Below are 20,705 nucleotides of genomic sequence, written 5' to 3'. Positions count from 1 at the left end.
GCCAGTCAGGCAGATGTGGGGATGGGGTCCTTTCAAGGTCTCTGTTAAGCAGATGGCACCAAGTCTGCTGGAGACGGTGGCTCTTTTCCAACTGCCATAGTGACCCTCAAATGTCTGTAGTGTCCACAAGCCACTTTGTCAGTGTTTGGCCCTTGTCCTGTCAAACCATCAGACTCCCAAGTCCTGTTGGCACAGGAAGACACTGGTTCAAGGAGAGGAAATGGCTAATCAGAGGTCACACAGCGAGTAACAGGCACAAGCCTCTGGTACAGGCTCCTAGACCTTCCAATCCCTAAGAAACCTGGAGCTGGGGAGGCAGGGCCCCAGCTGCTCCAGTTCCAGCCTGCAGAAGGCTGTGTGGCCACAAGCAAGCCATTGGCCTCAGCTCTCTGTGCAGATGTCCCTGCCGTCTCTGCCTTTGTGTCCTTGGTCCCTCTCCTTGGTCCATAAAGAGGAGGGCATTCAGCCGTATCTGCAGGTTTTGTGGAGCAGCAGCTGCGTCTGTTCTCCCTTGAGGAGGTTTTTTTTTTTTTCTGAGCTCCCTAGCTGAGTTACTGCCCCTCTCCAAGCACCCACAGCATAGCACTGCAATTTATCTGCTAATCCCCAGAGGACCACGGGGAGAGTGTGCGGGAATGAGGAAGCCTGGGACTGGAGTGATAGGGTATGATGGGGACTGCAGCAAATGTGTAAGACCCGGACCGAGGGCACAGGTCCTCTTCAGATATCAGGAAGGGCAGAGTAGTATGGCCGGAGTTTAAGGGAATCCCTACCAGGGGGTGGTGGTGCACACTCTTAATCCCAGCTCTCAGCAGGCAGAGACAGATGGATCTCTGTGAGACCAGGCCAGTCTGGCCTACATAGTGAGTTCCAGGACAGCCATGTATAGAAACCCTATCTCCAAAACAAAAGAGAGACACAAGGAAAGAATATGCCAAAAACCTGATTTATGTGTGAAATACATAATTGAAATGTAAACTCGAAGTATATTTCATAGCCAGGAGCACGGCTTAGCGGTAGAGCATTTGCCTCTCGAGTCCAAGATCCTGGGTTCAAGCCCCTGTACCGCAAAATAAGCAAATAAGCTTATAAGTTATGAAATGTATTTCACGAAGCACCTCTTTAAGTATCACATCCCCAGCATGAGCCGCATCTCCTCCCTAGACTCTGAGCAGCTTAAGGACTTGAACTAAGTTGCCAGCCACAGATGACCAGTGATTGCTTTTAGAATCTCTTTTCGAGATTATGCCCCGGGCAAAGTTCTACCCAGGCTCTGGTCAACTGACCTGGGCTCACGGTCTTAAGCAAAGTCACCATCCTCTGACAAGAGTCTCACCCTTCCCTGAGGGAGAAGCATTTAGATTTCTTGCATCTACCCAAGGTCATATGGTTACTGGGAACCTGGGTCTAAAGTCAGTCTGAGCCCCTCATATGTCTACAGGCATTGCCTGAGAAGATCCCTGAGTAAGGCCTTGTAGTCACTTTGCCTCCATGATTAGGCTCTGCATGCATCTGTCAGGACAGTGGGAACCAGGTTACACATCACAACAGAGATGAGACCAGCCTTCTGCTGCTCAAAGCAGGACTATGGACCAGAGAGGGGAACCCTCCTAACCCCACACAACACAGCCAGACAAAGCCAACACTGATTTGCCTTTGGCCTCCGGACCCCAGACCCTGCTTCCAACAGAGAAAACTGTGGGAGGCCTGGTTGTTGCTCATCGCACTGAGACAGTCCAACTCTGTGAACGAGCTAAATGATTCTGAGGGAAATGGGGATCTATTTTGTCCCCTGTCGTCAGGGCTGAGCATCCTGATATATCTTGGGCATAGCGGAGAAGTGGATGGCTCAGCACTTGGAGAGATGCCCAAAAGGCAGGAAGTGAGGAGGATGGCCCAACAGGTGCCTCTCTATTCTGAGCACGGTCCTGTGATGGGTGAGTGTACATCCAGCTGAAATAAAAAATAACTTTCAATACCCGTCACCGGCGTGAACGGCCAACAGCCTCCCTTTCTTCTGAGGACAAGGAGTACGCTCCAAGGCTTGCAGTTGAATTGGCAACTTTGACTGTTTTGCTGGGGCAGTCCACCCACCCTGAGGCTGAGGTGGGCTGGTGAACTGAAAGTTTCTCCTTGCCTGCAAGCATCCTCCCACAGAAAGTAAAGGCTGCACATTTCTGGGCTGTCTGCCTGGGCACTGTGTCCTCAGTCCTGAGTCTTCTGTGAGGAAAGAGGAGGACAGAGTTCTGAACTTTGCCTCAGGGGGACAGAAAAAGTGGGCTGGAGGAGAGGGGGAAACAGTCTCCACTGAAGTCCTTGTGGTCCAATTTGCTTTAAAGATTAAAACTCATTTTTAAGGTGTGTGTGTGTGTGTGTGTGTGTGTGTGTGTTGCAGTATGCACGTGGAGGTTAGAGGACAACTTGTTAGGACTCAGTTCTCTCCTTCCACCATGTGACCATGTGGACTCAGGGAATCGAACTCAACAAACGAAGCAGCAAGCACCTTAACCTGCAGAGCCATAATAGCTAGTCCTGGAGCTCTCAATTCTCTGACGGTAAAATACTTTCCAGTGGGCTGACCTCATTGCTGATGAATTCTGAGTGAGTCCCATGAAGAACTCCATAGGTCTTGGGTCCTTTCTTCAGCAAAATATATAAACATTCACAATTTGTCACACTTGACATAGACTCTAACCACTATCCATCCACTTCACCTCAGGGGTGTAGCCAAATGCTTGCCCAGCCTTGTGAAAAACTCTAGCTTCAGAGTCTGGGAACTTTAATGCTGCAAAGGAGTAACACCTCAGTCCTAGTGGCCTGGGGTCAGTTTCTAAATTACCTTGACTAGCTGACCTTGGCTCCTCTTAGAGCCTCAGTTTTCTCATTGATTGAAAAACCTACCCCGTGTTTTAAGAAGAGCAGAGGAGATGCGGGTTGGCTCTCTAGAAGTGGGGCTGCCCACATCAGCTGTCCCATGACACATTGGTGAGCCTGCTGTAGAACCTGGGGCCTGTCTGCATAGGAGGCCAAGCCTTTCAATCAAGCGAATAAGGCTGGCACATAAGTACAAGATCTGTCGGTAATGAAGAAAAAAATCTAGCCACAGGCCAGCTGAGACACTTTGTCACCCTGACTAATCCAAATACCATGACACCTAAAGAGCTAGGAGGTTCTGCAGGCTCATGGGGCTGATTGGCAGGAGAGATTAAGTTGAGTAGTACCTTTATCCCAGGAAGTGTTTGTCTACAGACCAGCATGTGCCCCCGGCCCCTTCAGAGTCGTGGCCTTGTCCAGGAAACAGTGATGCTAGAGCCATCGGAGCTCAGGTCCTAGACAATGGCAGATGGCTCCATGACTATCCCCTTCTTCATCCCTGAAACTGAGGGACACCTCCATGCACACTGGGTTGCTTTTCCCACTGCCGTAATAAAATACCTGATGAAAGCCACTTAAGGTTCGAAGTTCCTGGGCGCAGTTCACCTCGGGGTAGAGGAGTCCTCATGGCAAGAGTTTGAGGCAGCTTGAACACTGCATCCAGAACTGGAAAGCAGAGAGAAATGTATGGTGATATTCTGCTCACTTCTCCCTTTCATTGACACTAAGGTCTCCAGGTGAGGGTGGGGGTGAGGGTGAGGGTGGGGGTGCCATGCACGTTTACAGTGTGTCTCCCACCTCAGTTATCGGATAAGTCCCCGACAGACACACCCAGAACACCCTGAGGTTCTAGATCCTGTCAAGCTGACATCAGTACTAACCACAACACGTGCTTTCTCTAAAGAGGCTCCCTGGATGTGCCCTGGTCCCAGTCCAGGCTCTTCCCTGGGAGGAACTCCACTGTGTTCCAAACCACTCAGTCATGCATTTGCAGAAACCAGACTGATGATTCTTAGGAAAAGCCATATTTTATAACCCCAAGCAACACCTCCTGCTCTACCTGCCCTCCAGAGACTTGTACCTTACCCAACATGACATCTTAGTCTCTTTTCCTGTGATAAAATACTCTGGCAAAAGTAACTCCAGGGAGAGAGGGCTTACTTTAGCTCACAGACTCAGGTTACAGTCTATCATGGCAGGGGAAGTCAAGGCCTCATGGGCTTGAAAGATCTGAACACAGTCCATCTACAATCAGAAGAGACCAGGGAATGCACCAATGCTAATGTTTGGTGCTCTGTTTTATCCAGTCGGTACAGCCCCACTCCATATTAAGATAGGCCTTTCCACAGCTATTAGTATAATCCAGACAGCCCACCACAGCATGGCTGAAGCCCTTCTCCCAGGTGACTAGATTTTGCCGAGTCGACAGTTAACACTGCCTTCACAGCGCCAACCTTCATCGCTTTCTTTTGACTCTAGAAAAGCTTTTGGCTCACTTTTGACCTTGAGGAGCTGAGAGACTGCAGAGGCAACATGGCAGAGGGTAGGTGATGTGGCCTCTGGCTTAGAAGTCACCAGTGCCCACATAAGTGGTCTGACCACCCCACGATACCATGTTGAGGAAGCCCAGACCCACGTGGGCTCAGCACCCAGGCAGACTCATAACCAAATGGAGAGAGGGAAGCAACCATTATCTGCCAGCTACTCCATCTCCATCGATTCTAACCCGGCAGCACCATAGACCGGAGGCCAGAGTCTATCAGCCAGTGCTCCCAGGCCCCGACCCACAGGAACTGAAAGACCAAAATAGGCTTGCTGCTGTTTTAGTGGCTGAATTTTGGAATGGTTTGTTGCACAGTTTAAATTTATATATTCTGTGACCAAAACACCAACAGGAAAAGAGGATTTAGGATCTTGGTTTCAGGGGATCTGAGTCTGTCACAGTGAGGAGGTGTGGTGGGGTAGCCCCATCTGTGAAGGCAGGAGTAGAGGGGCAGTGGCTGTTCACATGATGGAAGGCCTGAAGGCAGAGGGAGCCGGCTAGAGGTAGAAGAGGATATGACCTTCAAAGGTTCACCCTCGGTGATCAACGTGCACCAGGCAGATAGATGCCATCTCCGAAAGGTTCCTCAGCCTCCCAAAACAGTGCCAAGACATGAGCCTGTGGAGAAGAGTCTGGGCTCACATGCTCACACATTACAGATAGCAGAACCCAGGGTGACCACATGTTGTGGGTATTCTTCCATGGGGGACATAAACGAGGACGTACCCCTCCTTACAAGGCCTCAATAACAAACAAATTTGAAATCCACCAAAGTCCACCCTGAGGAACCAATGAGTTTGCTGGGCTTGTTTACAGACCATGGGCAACCCCAAAGTGGCCTCACCCCAACATGGATGACGACTTCCACACAGCTGATGAATAGAGGCCACCCCCACTCCTTCTGGCAACCTTAAATGACCTAGCATCACCTGAGTCCATGAGGCCACGTACACTCAGGGGAAGAATCACCTATTGTCTGGGCATTGGGGAGAGCAGCTAGCCTCTGGGAGCCACATCGAAAAGAAGGGAGAAAGGAGGGAAAGACATGATGGGAACAGTTCAGCAAAGATACGCGCCTCTTCATATTTTAGGGCATTTCGACTTTCTGTTCATCTGGGGCCTTGCTATAGAGCCCAAGCTAGCTTCAGGGCTGCCCAGGCTGCCCTCCCGTTTTCAGCTGTTGGGAGCTTAGGATCAGGTGACCCAGTGAGAACTTGCTTCAACTTTTTAACAACTGATCTAGAGCCAGCAGGATGGCTCAGTGTTCAAAGCAAGTGCCTTTTCTCACAACCTCCGACTTTGCCAGCTCCTGTCTGATGTCATGCTCCCCTCAGTTTCAGAGTAGGGGGAATCCCAGAACATGCTGCCAGACCTGTCTAGACGCCAACTCTTAAAGACATATACATGACAGGACCAAGGCAGTGACAGTACACCCTCGGAGCAGAAAGAACAGCAAGTGTAGGACCTGCTGAGAGAGGAATGAGAGCAGGTCATGGTGGCCAGAGCAGAGGTTGTGCAGAATAGCAGGGAGCTGGTCAAAACAGGCAGGGATGTTGGGCCATGGGAAGCTAGTCCAGCTCCACGTTGAGCTTCCCTAGGAAGTGTGGGAAGAGCTTTGATCATGCTGAGGAGCGACCCACTGGGAGTATGAATGATTGAACAACAAGAGGAGATGGTCCTATGAGGAAGACAGCACTCAGATATGGCTGAAATTACAATACAGACTAGAATGTGGTGGGGAAAGGAAGTTAATGATGAGGACCCAGCAGGACTCACCAGGGAACAAAACTTGGGAAAACTGGAAGGCAAGCTCATTGGTAATTTAATGAAATGGGTAACCCCATCCACATTGCCATTTTCAGCACTAGAAAGTGGAATGTCCTTTGACAGCCATTTATTTTACCCCTTATTATCTAGCATCTAGCATTTCCAGCTTGCATTGGCTGGGGGCGGGGCGGGGGGGGGGGCCGCGGGATCTGAAGGCCATAAAACTAGTCTTGCCTAAACCTGGACACCACATGTGTCTAAGATGTATTTTCTAAAAAAGATCTGCTGGGAAACTATCAAGGAGACCTAGACAGCCAGATAGAAGGAACCAACTTTAAATAAAAGTCCATCCTGAGTTTCTTTACAGGTTTCATAATTGCCTAGCACTCTTTGGCTGCAGGGGGTGTTAGAAGTCAAGAGGTCGCACTGAACTGCACCGTGTGAATCGTGATAATCAATTAACACGCAGACTCCTAGCCTGCAGCTTGGATAGCCCTGACTTGAATATCAATTTAGAGCGAGACACTCTAAATCTGCTTTAAAAAAAAAAATCAGAAATCTCCGTTGAAAGACTCTTGAGATCTGTGGAACACCGAAGCTCTAGCAACCCGGACTACACAGGTCATTTGCCACCCTGCGTACGTGCCACAGGTAACAAGCACAAGTAACGCGCCGGGCCACCCTCCAGGTAAGGCTGAGCCAGACCAACAACCAGACTGGAGCAAGCGAGAACGTCGGGGAATTGTGGGAGGCAGAGGCGGACGCGAAGCATTGTGGGACACCGCGCGGGTAGCTCTGGCTCCCCGCCCCAGCTTCTCTCGAACCGAGCGTGACCACGTTTCAGTTCTGAACCGCTCAGGGCGTCCCCAGATGCCGCTGACGTAATCACCTCACTGTGTCTGGCACCTCAGAGGCGAGGTAGGACTTTTAGCCAAGAGCTGTGACGGACTTCCGGTTGGGTCTCGCTTTACGGCTTGACGTTTTTCCGCTGACTAGAAGGACGTGATGGGCCATTTACGACAGCGCTGGTCGCGTTTTACGGCACCGGCCTGCGCGCGCATCTTCCCTCCTGTCTTGGTCCCTGCGAGTATCGAGGCTATCGCAGTTTCTTACCCGGGCTATCTGTCGCCATCCGGGCCCGCGGAGGCCGTTGCAGGTGAGCGGCTTGTTTGGTAGGACCCTGCAGACCTCGCGAGCCAGCCTGGGCTAGGCATGACTTCGGGGGCTCCCGGAAGAGCCTTCCTTTACGTCCTCTCCTGTCGTCGGTGCCCCTCCGCTGGGCGGGGCGGGATTCGGCCTCAGGTGGTCCCAGGCACGACACAGAGTGCAAGACACCGGACATTGTGTGTGGATCCCTCTCCCGACGCTTTGCTGAGGTGGATTGGGGGGCGAAGTAGCCTCCTCTAGGGGTTCGAACAGATTCTTTCTATGCTCCGAAATGGACGACTAAGAAGAGTAGGTTCCAGCTCTGGTCCGAAACAGAGCCCAGGAGTTGATGGCTCCATCTGTAGTGTCCACAGTGATCCACACCACATTGTGGCCAATACAGCTGTCGCGTCGTTTTAGTTTTTCCCTACCAGTTTCTTTCTGGTTCATTTGTGCAGACGCCAAAGGACCAAACCCTGCCCATCCGGGGAGATGATGCATGTCAAGCCTTGAGCCATCTTGAACTTGTGACACCTCAAGTTTACAATTGCTTTTGAGGCAACCTGTTGAGTATGGCTTAAAGTCCCAGATGGTCAGACTGCCAGCTAACTACAGGATAGCCAGAAGAAGGACTTAAGTAGGCCACCTTGGAAACTTTTCGTTAGCAGAGCTAACTTTGTGTCTCAAAGATGGGGTGTGAGGGAGCAGTGGTGGTAGTGTCCGGTATAGTACCCCGATATCCTGGGGCCTCTTACTTCCTGTCAGCTGTTTGAAGGCAGCCACCCCACCCCCGTGTTCTTCCTACAGCCTAGCATAAGCTCATATTTGGAGAGTGAAGCTCCCAGGTTTATTCCTTGTCCCTGTCACCTAAATATTTAGAGAAGGAGGAGAGGTTACTAAGTTCTCTACTGGTGTTCTGCAGTTGCTCTCCAGCCTTCAAGAAGTAGTGTGATGACTTTTTCTCTGGACAGTGCCAGAGGGTTTCTTTGTGCCCCCCACCCCCCTTGGTTTGGTTTTTGATGGGAAGTGTCCAGCAAACCCCTGGATTACACAGCTGTTAGCTTTTACTTTTCTAAAATGAGCGTAGTGTTGGACACTATACTATATATGGACTTCAGGGCCAAAGATACACTACCAGTGTTCAAATTTCTAATCATCTAGCACTGTGACTTTTATTTCACTGTACCTTTAAGTTTTCACCCAGAAAATGGGAACAGGACTTACCCCACAGGACTGTCTGAAGGGGTTAATAAGTTCGTGTGCTGTATGCAGTCAGAACAGTGTCCTGGTGCTACTGCTTATGGGCTTTTGACACAGCCACTTTTGCAGCCTTTACCCACTGAGCCTTCTCACTGACCCAGCCTGACCTTGGTCACCAATGGTGCTTTTGCCTGGTCGCATGCACTGTACAGGATTTGTGCTGATGGAAGATTGGAAGGACCGGGTCTAGCCAAAGGTTCAGGGGGTGGTTTTGTTTGTTTGTTTTTAGTCCTTTGTTTTTTAGGATTTCTTTGTTGCCGAGTATGCACGTGTGGGGAGGTTGGTGGTGTGAATGCCAGCGTGTGCGTGCCATGGCATTCAGCTGGAGGTCAGAGGCCACATTTGGGAGTCAGTTCTCGCCTTCCACTTCGGTTCCACCTTGACCTGCGGCACCTTCTCAGCAGCCCGAGGATCTTTAAAGCACCCCGTGCTGGTGCCTTTGTATAGCTGAGTGGTAGTTGTGCCGGATGACAACTGTCAAAATTGATGATGGCTCTCTGATATAGACTGTTTTAGAGACTGAGCTTAGAGAAGTTTGCTGTTGGATGCTTTGGTGAAGGTGTTTCTGGGGGAACTCATCAGTTTTACCATCTTTGATAATTGGGGACACCTTTCTCATATGTTATACTGAGAAAGAAAAGACGTGACACCCATCAAGCATAAGGTACACACACAGCTTCATTTCAAAGATGTTCCCCAAAAAAGAACCTGTCCTAGATTAGTGAGACATAGGAAAATGTTGCTACTGTTGGCAGTGTTATGAGTTTTAAGTGTTCTTAGACCAGTTTACAAGAAAACCCTGTCTATAGTGCTTGAGAGCTAGGGCTCTGCCTCGTGTGCACCTCTGTAATGCAGCTTCAGGGGAGGGTGGAGTGCCTGGGACTTAGCCCTTCCTTCTAAAGCTTCTCACACTGCTTATATTTACAGGTTTTAGAAGATGGCGAAGTTTATGACACCTGTGATCCAGGACAACCCCTCAGGCTGGGGTCCCTGTGCCGTTCCTGAGCAGTTTCGGGATATGCCCTACCAGCCATTCAGCAAAGGAGATCGGCTGGGGAAGGTATTGGGTTTCTTCAGCTGGGGCAGCTACTCCCCAACTCCCCATTTCCTTTCTGTTCTCTTTTTTTTTCTTCTTTTCTTTTCTTTTTTTCAGAGCTGGGGACCGAACCCAGGGCCTTGCACTTGTTAGGCAAGCGCTCTACCACTGAGCTAAATCCCCAACCCCTTTCTGTTCTCTTGATGGATATACTTCCTATGGGGATACCAGCTGAGGAAGGAATGAGTCAGATGCGGGGTAGCCGCACGAAGAGCATCAGAGGCAATGCTGAGGCCTTTGTCGCCCTTGCTGTGTGAAGTTTCTGGGTCAGCAGAAGCCTACTCGTCTAACCTGTCCTCTTCCTTGTCTTTGCTGTCCCTAACAGGTTGCAGACTGGACAGGGGCCACGTACCAGGACAAGAGGTACACAAGTAAGTCCCTCAGTGGGCTGCCCACACCTAGGCCTTGGGAAGGTCACTACTTTTTTCCGTAAGCCCCACTTGAAAATATTTTAGAAAGAAAAGGAAATGGTAGTGGTAGTTATTGGGAGTATACTCTAGAATGTGTGCATAACCCATGGTTTTGAAAGCAGTTCCTGGACAGCCAGAGACTCCTAAATGCTACCATTTACATTGTATTGCTTGGGACTTTCTGAAGCCATCAATCAATGGACTCTAGTCTTTGGGCCTTGTTTTAAAGTTCTGATAAGGGAAAATGCTTTTCTTGGTGCCAGTTAGATGTTTGGAAGTGGCTGCCTAAGGTACCAAGTTAAGGTGGATGAGATCAGAAAGAAAATCTGTCATGATCAATGGCCCTGTTCACAGCTCTGGGTGATGGTCAGGGATGGTGTTACAGCTCAGATTCTTACGTGACCACGCAGAGGTAAAGTGAGTTAGAGTGAGAATCTTGGGCTCTCTTGGTAAGTTCTTTAGCCCCAAGCTCTTAAACCTTAAATATGCATGTGAATCACCTGAGATCATGTCTAAATACAGGTTCCCATCTGTCAGGTCTGGGCAGGAGCTTTGAGTACCCATCTCACAAGCTTCTGGCCAGTGCTTCAGGTCAGAACCACACTTCAGAGAGCTGCCCTGAGCAGTCTGTAGGCAGCACCTAGCACACACTGTCACCTTTGCCTGCAGACAAGTATTCCTCTCAGTTCGGTGGGGGAAGTCAGTATGCATATTTCCACGAGGAGGATGAGACGAGCTTCCAGCTAGTGGACACAGCGCGTACACAGAAGACGGCCTACCAGCGGAACCGGATGAGATTCGCACAGGTAGGCCTGCACCTCAGAGCTCTTGCTGTGGCAGTTTCTGCTGCTCAGCAACCATCTTGGGATACTGATGAGAAAGGAAAGACTTGCAGGACTTTGGCCAATCCCACGTGGCCATTTAGTAACCAGTTGTATCAGAATAACTTGGAGTGGGTCCAGGGACGTGTTGAAGGATTTCAGGTTTCTGTTCACAGTAGTTCAGACATCACACAAGGCTGGGAACCCACTGCCTTGCTAAATTGCTCCATACAGCCTTTGTTAATTAGGTGGTTTGGTAGGGTGCCTCCTGCTACATAAAGTTGCAAATTAGCAACTCCAATAAAACTAGTAAACCCACATTAAAGTGGGAATGAGAGTCCAAGCTAACACAAGTACTTATCCCCTTAGCCCAAATTCTGTAGATGCTACAGAGCAAAAGTAAAGAGACGTAAAACTTAGAACTTCACACCCTAAACTTACTCTCAAGAGATCATAAGCCTTGTCTCCAAGGAGTTAACATGGGTCTCTCTCTGCTCTGCAGCGGAACCTCCGCAGAGACAAAGACCGGCGGAACATGGTGCAGTTCAACCTACAGACACTGCCCAAAAGTGCCAAGCAGAAAGAGAGGTGAGCATCCCTTCCTCCAGGTCAAAGTCCTGTTCCCGTATGGGCTGTGTTCAGAAATCACAGAGCCAGGACAAGATTGACAAAAGAAACCAAAACCTCCTAGCCTATCGCCATCCAAGACTAGGTCATGCCAGACGGGCAGGAAGTAAGTGGTTGAGGCGGGCATTTATGCTGTAAAGCTGTAGGTAAAATTGAAGTGGCTCTGTGGCCTCTAGATTCAGCGTACCTGGTTCCAGGAAGCATTGTTTATTCTCTATCCTTTGGGCCCTTAGGGTTGAGCACAGCAGCCACCACACCCTAGCCAGGGCTGCCTTGATAGTAACTGGGCTGAGTACTGGTCGGTACTAGTAGTATGCCTCTGCTCACATCCCCAGTGTGTGCCTACAGGGTCTCTGCACCTAAGCCCCGGTTTTCTATCCTGGTAGCAGCTAGAAAGGAAACTGCAGTTCAGCCTGAAGCCGACACTAAAAGCACAGCATTCTGTCTGTCTTTTCAGAGAACGAATTCGCTTACAGAAAAAATTCCAGAAGCAATTTGGAGTGAGGCAAAAATGGGACCAGAAGTCACAGGTAGTGTGTCCATACTGGGACTCTGTTGGGAATTGGATGGGTTTGTTTTCTTTTATGTGTAGAGATAGGAGTCACCGTGTACAGTTGCATGGTCTCTCATTCACTATTCACTGACTTGTATAAAGAAACCTTGTGGCGGAAGGTTTCTATGATCCCAGTCCTAGACAACGCTGCTCTTTGCTATCTCCAGATTTCCCTGATGGGGGCACTTCATGTAAAATGGAATCATAATTTGTGCCCTTTATTTAGTGTGCCACTTTTAAGATCTGTCCCTATCGCAGCCTGTGTTGGTGCAATCTTTTCATGTTTTCTTCGTGTCTGTTAAGGATTGGTTCCAAGCACCCTCAGAGATCATGTATCTTATCTGCATGTATCTTATGTGAGTCTGCTCGTGGACTTTAGCCCGCCTCTGGACTGTTTCTGTGGGTTAAGAGTATGGTTTTTAATCTCGGGTGATGCTCCTCTGTCAGCCACCTAGTGGTAGGTAGGGTTTCAGCATGCTGACCATCCTGCGTGTTCAGTTTACGTGTGAGTGGGTATAGACCGCTGGTATAAAACTTGCAGACATGGAGTCAGCTGTACTGACAGCTTCTCGCCCAAGAGTGGTTCTTTGTATAGATTGCCACATTTCCTTCAGCCATTCATCTTTCCACTGTGGCACTCTTACGAATAACACTGCCATCTTTGTGGGAGCTGTGAGCATGACAGACATGAGCGAAAGTGGAGTTTGGACTAGGAGTGTTGCCAGCAGCAAAGCAGTGCCTTCCGTGCACAGAAACCCGACTTCACTCCTGAGTGTTGCAGGGTGATAAAATCGGGAAGAGGCACTTTTGAGTTAGCTACCTGTCCTGTTGGGGTGCTTGACACCCTGAGAAGCCCCATGCTGAGCCCCTGCTTCCTTCTCTGCCACGAGTCACAGACCCTGTTTAAAAACATCCAGGACCAGGATGAGATGGCTCAGCAATTAAGAGCACTGGTTGCTCTTCCAGAGGTCCTGAGTTCAAATCCCAGCATCCACACTGTGGTTCATGACCATCTGTAAAAGAATCTGATGTCCTCCTCTGGCATGCGGTGTACATGCAGCAGAGCACTCATACATAAAATAAATAAAATTAAAAAAATTAAAAATAAACAAAACCCAGCCAGGACCATAACTGAATGAAAGTCCTTCCTGTATTACTCTGTCTTTTGCTTATTTGCATAGGATGTGAAGATTTTCTCTGTTCCCTCTACAGAAACCCCGAGACTCCTCGGTTGAAGTTCGCAGTGACTGGGAGGTGAAGGAGGAGATGGACTTCCCTCAGCTGATGAAGATGCGCTACTTGGAGGTGTCAGAGCCTCAAGACATGTGAGTAGCTTCTGCACTGTTACCCACACTCTGGAGCATGTCTACCTGCTGGGGATCAATGTCTCCTTAAGTCCTGCCCGCTCCAAAGCAGATTTTGAAACCACTTACAGTGCTATGTAAGACTACTGGGTATGTTTTTGAAAAATCGAGACCCACAAAAAAAAAAAAAAAAAATGCATTAAGTTTACTAAAAGTTCCAGTTTCTTTCCACTCCTGACATCCAAGAAAAAGCACGGTAGGTCAGTTGCTAAGCTCTTGGGGTAGGAGAGGCATGGCAGATGTTCAGGAGACTCCACTTCTGCCCTTGTATACCAGAGCGCAAGGAGAGAGCTTCATTCAACCCAGAAGTCCACCCGTGTGCGTGCTTCCATAGTGGGCTCAGTTCCCCAGGGAAGGTTTACTGTGCTCTACAGAGGAACATGGGAGCTAAGAAAGCAGGAAGCTAAACTAGCATTAGAGTTTGTCTCTCTTTTTTTTTTAATACTTTTTTATTAATTTTATATGAATATACTGTAGCTGTCTTCAGACACAGTAGAAGAAGGCACCAGATCTCATTACAGATGGTTGTGAGCCACCATGTGGTTGCTGGGAATTGAACTCAGGACCTCTGGAAGAGCAGCCAGTGCTCTTAACCCCTGAGCCATCTCTCCAGCCCTCTCGTCTCTTTTTCAGAGAGATTAGTTCCATCTCTTTCCTATGTACTGGACTTCTGAGATGGGCCTCCCTTTGTAGCTGAGATTTAAACTTGGCATCCTCCTGCATCTGCCTCCCTAATCCTGGGATTATAGACATGCACCACTGCAATGCCTGGCGTGCACAGTAGATGTGCCTTCTGACTCCATGGCGTAAGAGGTGGGCGGACCTCTGATTTTTCTCTCTCCCCTCAGCGAGTGCTGTGGAGCACTGGAGTACTATGACAAAGCCTTCGACCGCATCACCACGAGGAGTGAGAAGCCTCTGCGGAGCATCAAGCGCATCTTCCACACTGTCACCACCACAGACGACCCTGTCATCCGGAAGGTGTGCACCCTTTGCCCACTTTTGGGAATGTTGCTGAGGCTTGAGAAAGAACAGGGCATGAGGTGTGCAGGTGTCCTTCAGTATTCACAGGGTTTGAATCAGGACCATCCCATAGGTACCAAAAGCCATGGCTGCTCCAGTCCCGGTGATGTGACTTACCTGTCAGCCCTAGCAATCTTCCTTCCGTGTTTCAGTTCCTTCTGGGTTGCTCACAACACCTAGACATTGGCTACTACTACGTAAGCAGTTGTTACACTGTTATTTGAGGAACCTGACGGATAGAAGGTGAACGTGTTTATCAGGCAAACTTTCTCCCCCTGAACATGTGGTAGACATGTTGGACTGGTGGATCCCACAGAAACAGCTGACTATGTGCATAGCCAAGCCTTAGATGAGGTTCTGAATCATACAGATGAGACTTGTTGCTAGGTGCACTTAAATATGTTAAGAGACATGCTCAAATTCCAGCTCTGCCAGGCTGACTTTGCTGCCCTGGTGCCTTAGCTTTCTTACATACAAAGGTAGAAGGATAGCTAGGCTGGCACCTACTGAGTGGAGCGTGTCCCGTGCATCCACCACAGCCTGCTGCAGTGACTGAGAGCCTCACCCAGCCTATTTGCTGCAGCCTCCTCAGGTGACTGGGGTATCTTCCTTCCCAAGTGACCTCAGAGTCCTCAGTTCACTCTAGTCTCTCTCCTTCCTTTCAGCTGGCAAAAACGCAGGGCAATGTGTTTGCCACAGATGCCATCCTGGCCACACTGATGAGCTGCACCCGCTCCGTGTACTCCTGGGACATTGTTGTCCAGAGGGTCGGATCTAAACTCTTCTTTGACAAGAGGGACAATTCTGACTTTGGTAGGCATGGGTGTTTTCAGTTCAGAATAATTACTTAAGAATGAGTAGTGTTTTGATCTCTCCCGTCCACTCAAAGAGACCACTTCGGTGCTTCTGTGGGCTTCAGCTCTGAGTCCTCACACCACTGTGGCCGTGAGTTACTATATGCATAGAAGTGTCCTCCGTTTCCTCTTCCTCTCTGTACTATAAAGAAGAATGCATATGCGTGTATTTTATGACACATGTGTATATACACACTGTCAATGAATCACTCACAGAATTATAGCCGTCTGATTCTGTTTGAGTCTCAAGCCTCATTTGTTAAAATGCCAAGAGAGACACATTCTCTTGAGGAATCCAGAAAGAATGAGAAGGAACAACTGAACTATGTGACCAGTGTTGTTGGGTCGCACCTAACGTTTTCAGTGAGCCTCCACTTCCCTGTGCATGCCACATTCTGGGGGAATCCTCTGTGAGCAGATGGCAGTTCTTTGGAGATGGGCCCCTATGATCTAGGTCCGTACCTCTACCCATACTGCTGTGCACACTGCCAGTGACTCTTGGCTACCTGAGTGGGTGACATCCATGCTTGGGCTTTTCCAGACCTCCTGACTGTGAGTGAGACGGCTAACGAGCCCCCTCAAGATGAAGGCAATTCCTTCAACTCACCCCGGAACCTGGCCATGGAGGCCACCTACATCAACCACAACTTCTCCCAGCAGTGCCTGAGAATGGTGAGTACACAGGAGCAGATGCACTGGCTTCTGGGTTAGGTCCTGCTGCTGAGCCTCTGCTCTGTGCTAGACAGTGGTGTGAGGTTGGCCAGGCACAACTCCTCCTGGTAGCAGGGATTGGAGCCACAAAAAGGTCTGTGTGCTCAGGCATATTTCCTCTCTATGGAGTAACTAATAATGCCTGTGTCACATAGACAGGCTGTGGAATGCCTTTGGATAAAAGGCCTTTCCATGCCTTGAGGATATGACATTGAATGAAGAGCATTGCTTGCTTTCCTGTTAGCTCAGCAGTCTGCTTGTGGTGGAGAGGGAAGCAGGAAGGAACATGATGGCTCTTACTCTGTGGAGTGTGTTAGGCTTGGTCCTTGATACATAGTGAGCCTACACCCTCAAGGACAGAAGCACCTAGCCAGGGCTGTCAAGAGCAATGCTGGGTCTGCCCACTTGTTATCAACCCCAGCTCCTGAAAGCTTTGTCACTTCTGCAGGGGAGAGAGAGATACAATTTCCCCAACCCAAACCCATTTGTGGAGGATGACATGGATAAGAATGAGATCGCCTCCGTGGCTTACCGGTATGTCGGCTCTGGGGGGGGTCTGACCAAGATTAGAGCACAGAACCTGTCCTGTGCTGTCCAGGATGGTCCGTCCACGGCAGTGGATCTTGTAGTGAATGAGTCTTGCTGTCTTCTTAGTTACCGGAGGTGGAAGCTTGGAGATGACATTGACCTTATTGTTCGCTGTGAACATGATGGCGTCATGACTGGGGCCAACGGGGAAGTGTCCTTCATCAACATCAAGACACTCAATGAATGGGACTCCAGGGTGAGGCACCATCACAGTTGTGTTCCGGCAGTGTGTAGTGGGGTTGGCTCTTGGGTACTCACACAACCATTGTGGGTGCAGGGATATCTCAAGTTTCCGTCACTGCCAACAGAGTAGAACAGTCTAAGTTAAGGTTTCTACCTTTATCTTCAAGCACTTTAGTCTGTTCATTCTGGCTATTGGCTCCTGTGGTCTGTGCATCTGATCTTGACCTCACCTTATCTTTGGAAGCTCTGGCCTCTTTCTTTACTCAGCCTCATTGCCACCTCATGATCTCTTTATCCAGTTCTGTCACTGCTGACCTCCAAAGACTAAGATCTGGACAGACACGCACACACAGTCCTCTTTGCGTTATCCATTTCCAGTGCTGCAGGACCTTAAGGTCAGGCGACGTCCTTTCTCCCTGGCTCTGTGTGTGGTGCCCTGAATTAAAGTGAAGGGCACGGGTAGGTGTTGCCTCTGTACGGAATAGAGAAAGGGTAGGCTGAGGTCCAGGCAGCCTGTGATGATTGCTTGCTATCAAGATACGGCTTAGGGAGCCATTGTCTTGGGGCCAGTGGCCTTCTAGACTTCTCCTGTGGTATCTGTGTTTCCACACACCCCTGCCCCACTCAAGCGTGGGGTTTGCCCTGGTGGACCCTTAGGGTAAATTCCCCATGCAGCTTATGTCCCAGAGTACTTTATACTTCAGTGTTCTCTTGCCTCACAAACACATGACAAGAAACTTAATGGCTTAAAACAGCACCCACAACTGGAGTTTAGTGAGCAGGCATTCAGCCTGTTATGGTTTCATTCTCTGTTGCGGTGTCGTGGGTGGCAGTGACCATGACTGTAGAATGGAGTGTGTTCCATTGGAAAGTCCACTGGGAGTTCATTCTGGATCTTGCAGAGGTCAGGTCCTTTCAGTGGTCTAGCTGAAGTCCCTGTTCCTTGCCAGCGTTCAGACCCCCCTTTGCTCTTGAGTCCTCGCCCTGACCCGGTGTTAATTATAAGCTCCTGCTCATTGCAGTCCAGGAACCCAGGCAGCTCCCATCTCATGCCGGTGCTTTTTCCTTATTTTCTTACTCCATTTGGGAGTCTGCTAAGGGAGTCTCTCTTCCTGAGCCTGTCATTTGGTATCTCATCTGCCTGACCACTATTCCATTCAGTTCTGTGTGTAATTGTCCCCAAGATGGTGTCAGAGCTCTTCAGTATCACGGTTCTCTCACAAATTTTAAGGGAATCAGAGTCGGTTAGATGCTGTTCTTGGAATGGTGGGGACTCCCTGCCTTATTACTTTGTCTGCCTTACGACCTTGGACTGCCCCACTCCCCACATCTGGAAGTCGGTATGCCTGTGAAGAAAGCATCAGGTGCTGGGCTCTTCCTGCCCAGTCATCACAGGCTGCCTGAGCCTCAGAGCTGTCCTTACCAGTATTCTTTATCCTGTACAGAGGCAACACCTACCTGTGCCCTTCTTGGCCCTACCTCAGGCTGGCCTACCTGCCTCTCAGTTCTGACCATCCTTCTCTGTGTTTACTGTGAAGCCCCTTTTTACCACACAGCACCCTTGCCACTGAGTTGTGCCGGGTCACCCATCACCATCTGGTTGAGGGGCTGCTGTACAAAGATGGGTGGTCACCACTGTACCTCTGACTCTGGCATACTCTTCCCTTCCTAGTGGTCCCGTGTCTTCTGTAGGAAACCCTGGGGTCCCGTGGGAGGTGCCACCCTCACCCAGTAACCAGCTTTCTTCTGCAGCATTGTAATGGCGTTGACTGGCGTCAGAAGCTGGACTCTCAGCGTGGGGCTGTCATCGCCACTGAGTTGAAGAACAACAGCTACAAGTTGGCGCGATGGACGTGCTGTGCTTTGCTGGCTGGCTCTGAGTACTTGAAGCTCGGGTGAGACTCCTGTGCAAATGCTGGGGCAGGCCTGGATCAAAGGCTGCTCGTCCCTCCTCTACTTTGGGAAAAGAGCAGACCATGCATTACCACGGTACTGACCCCAGGCTTTGCCGTCTCTCTGTATGGCCTAGTGTGACCACCCATCCTCCTCCCAAATAGGTATGTGTCCCGGTACCATGTAAAGGACTCCTCGCGCCACGTCATCCTGGGCACCCAGCAGTTTAAGCCCAATGAGTTTGCCAGCCAAATCAACCTGAGTGTGGAGAATGCCTGGGGCATCCTGCGCTGTGTCATTGATATCTGCATGAAGCTGGAGGAGGGCAAATACCTCATCCTCAAGGACCCCAACAAGCAGGTCATCCGAGTCTACAGCTTGCCTGATGGCACCTTCAGCTCTGAGGAGGACGAAGAGGATGAGGAGGAAGAGGAGGAAGAAGAAGAAGGTGGGCAGAGTGGGCCTCTAAGCCTGGGTGGTTTGAGGGCTGGTGAGGGAGCCAGGCTAGCTCTGTGGTCACCTTCACCTTGGCAACACATGAGAACTTCCTGGAACTTTTTGTGGGGTGGCAGTCAGATCAGAAAGAGGGCAAGGAGAACATTAAGAGAAGGCCTGGGCAGTTTCGAGAGGATCCAAGGCTTTATGGTCAGATAGACCACCTGAAAAGCCTCCCTGGTAGCTACAGAAAGTTGCAGAGGTTAGGAGGGCTCAGCAAAGAGGAGGCCTTCAGCACTCAGGTTTCTTCAAGGTCCAGAAGGAAAGGGTGTGTGGCATCATGGGGTGAAGCTCATTTCTCTTTGTTGTTTTTCTTTCAGAGGAAGAAACTTAAGTGAGTTGGCCTGGTGCCTGCGTGTGTTAGCACCTAGCTGTGCCTGGGCAGCGTGTGTCCAGCTCCTGTTCTCTAGCAGAAGAAATAAAATTTAAGTCCTTTTGGTTTCTTCCTTTGTCCTGTGCTCCCATTGTGATCTGCAGCCCTTCCTTCTCCCAGCAGCCCCTGGGAAAGGGAGACCAGAGCCAGAAGTTTGTGTGGCCTGGCTGCTGCTGAGTAGTTCCATCTCAGCTGGGGCACTGAGAACTGCATTCCCTGTGGAGGGTGAAGGCCTTGAGTGTTAGTTTCAGAACCCATGACAGGCCCTTTCATGCAATTTGAGATGCATTATGGGGGAAGAGCCCTCACAAAAAGTCCTGTTACCCAGTGGTTCTCAACCTGTGGGTTGTGACCCCTTGGGGGTTGAATAACCTTTTCACAGAGGTTGCCTAGGACCATCAGAAAACATGTTGTGATTTGTTAGCAATAATAATCACAGTTACAAAGTAGCAATGAAAATAATTTCATGGTTGGGGTCACAATATGAGAAACTATTAAAGTGTGCTGGTATTAGGAAGTTTGAACTACGATGTCTTCCTAGCATGACCTAGGTGTGCCTTAGAAGTTATCACCAAGGGCAGGGCATGGCTGGGAGGTGGTCCTTGAGGAAGACCTCTTCAGTCTGCTGGGTGGTGATTTTAGTTACTTACAAGGTTGACCTGGGATGGGAAAGCCTCAAACCAGTCTGCACAAAGCAATGTGTCACATAGCGTGTTTAAAGGCTCTGTGGACTGCGTGCTTTTTTGAACACTAGTAATTGTCCCACCCAGGTAATTGCCCAAGTATTCTTGCCTGCCCCTCAGGACTGGGGTATGAGTGGGAGCAGAGCTGTGTAGGTAAGCATCAGGGTTGGAACCTTCCTAAAGAGGTAGGTTTCAGCAACATAACTGAACTTAAATAAGTCAGCGAAGGATGTTGGGCTTCATCCTTGGGTGTTGTAGTTTCTGAGAATCTCAACTTGAAGCAGCCCTGACTCAGAGTGAAAAGAACATTAAAGTAGTGTGACAAATGTCTTGGGCTTCAGGAGTGGACCAGAGTCCAGATCTCTTGCAGAGATCTGTTTGGTCCAATCCTACAAGAAGCTCCTGTAGCTATGGGCTGTATATCAATGGTTGGGAACCCCG

General features: G+C 49.7%; 1 protein-coding gene and 1 long non-coding RNA gene across 4 annotated transcripts; one reads left to right on the top strand and one right to left on the bottom strand.

The window, feature by feature from the left end:
• Nucleotides 1-930: 930 nt before the first annotated feature.
• On the bottom strand, nt 931-7,151 carry LOC102553765 (uncharacterized). 2 transcript variants are annotated; one of them, XR_355817.5, is made up of 5 exons: nt 7,074-7,151; nt 3,436-3,540; nt 3,222-3,329; nt 1,980-2,220; nt 931-1,060 (listed from the first exon to the last, which is right to left on the bottom strand). It is a non-coding gene; the product is annotated as an uncharacterized LOC102553765 (long non-coding RNA). The 2 variants fall into 2 exon arrangements; XR_593640.4 differs by lacking the exon at nt 1,980-2,220.
• Nucleotides 7,152-7,240: 89 nt separating this feature from the next.
• Eif3d (eukaryotic translation initiation factor 3, subunit D) lies at nt 7,241-19,651 on the top strand. 2 transcript variants are annotated; one of them, XM_006241938.5, is made up of 15 exons: nt 7,241-7,560; nt 9,518-9,650; nt 10,012-10,057; nt 10,766-10,902; nt 11,420-11,505; nt 12,002-12,074; nt 13,310-13,422; nt 14,310-14,442; nt 15,150-15,297; nt 15,880-16,010; nt 16,498-16,583; nt 16,704-16,833; nt 18,573-18,715; nt 18,878-19,161; nt 19,529-19,651. In XM_006241938.5, the coding sequence occupies exons 2-15, from the start codon at nt 9,528-9,530 to the stop codon at nt 19,540-19,542; spliced, it is 1,647 nt and encodes a 548-aa protein (XP_006242000.1). In that variant the 5' UTR covers nt 7,241-7,560; nt 9,518-9,527; the 3' UTR covers nt 19,543-19,651. The 2 variants fall into 2 exon arrangements, with proteins under 2 accessions (XP_006242000.1, NP_001004283.1); NM_001004283.1 differs by having other exon boundaries at nt 7,262-7,340.
• The last annotated feature ends 1,054 nt before the right edge of the window (nt 19,652-20,705 follow it).

The sequence above is a fragment of the Rattus norvegicus genome, chromosome 7 (assembly GCF_036323735.1).
Source record: "Rattus norvegicus strain BN/NHsdMcwi chromosome 7, GRCr8, whole genome shotgun sequence".
Taxonomy (NCBI): domain Eukaryota; kingdom Metazoa; phylum Chordata; class Mammalia; order Rodentia; family Muridae; genus Rattus; species Rattus norvegicus.
The sequence above is the reverse complement of the archived record's forward strand: the minus strand, read 5'-3'. Positions and strand labels throughout refer to the sequence as shown.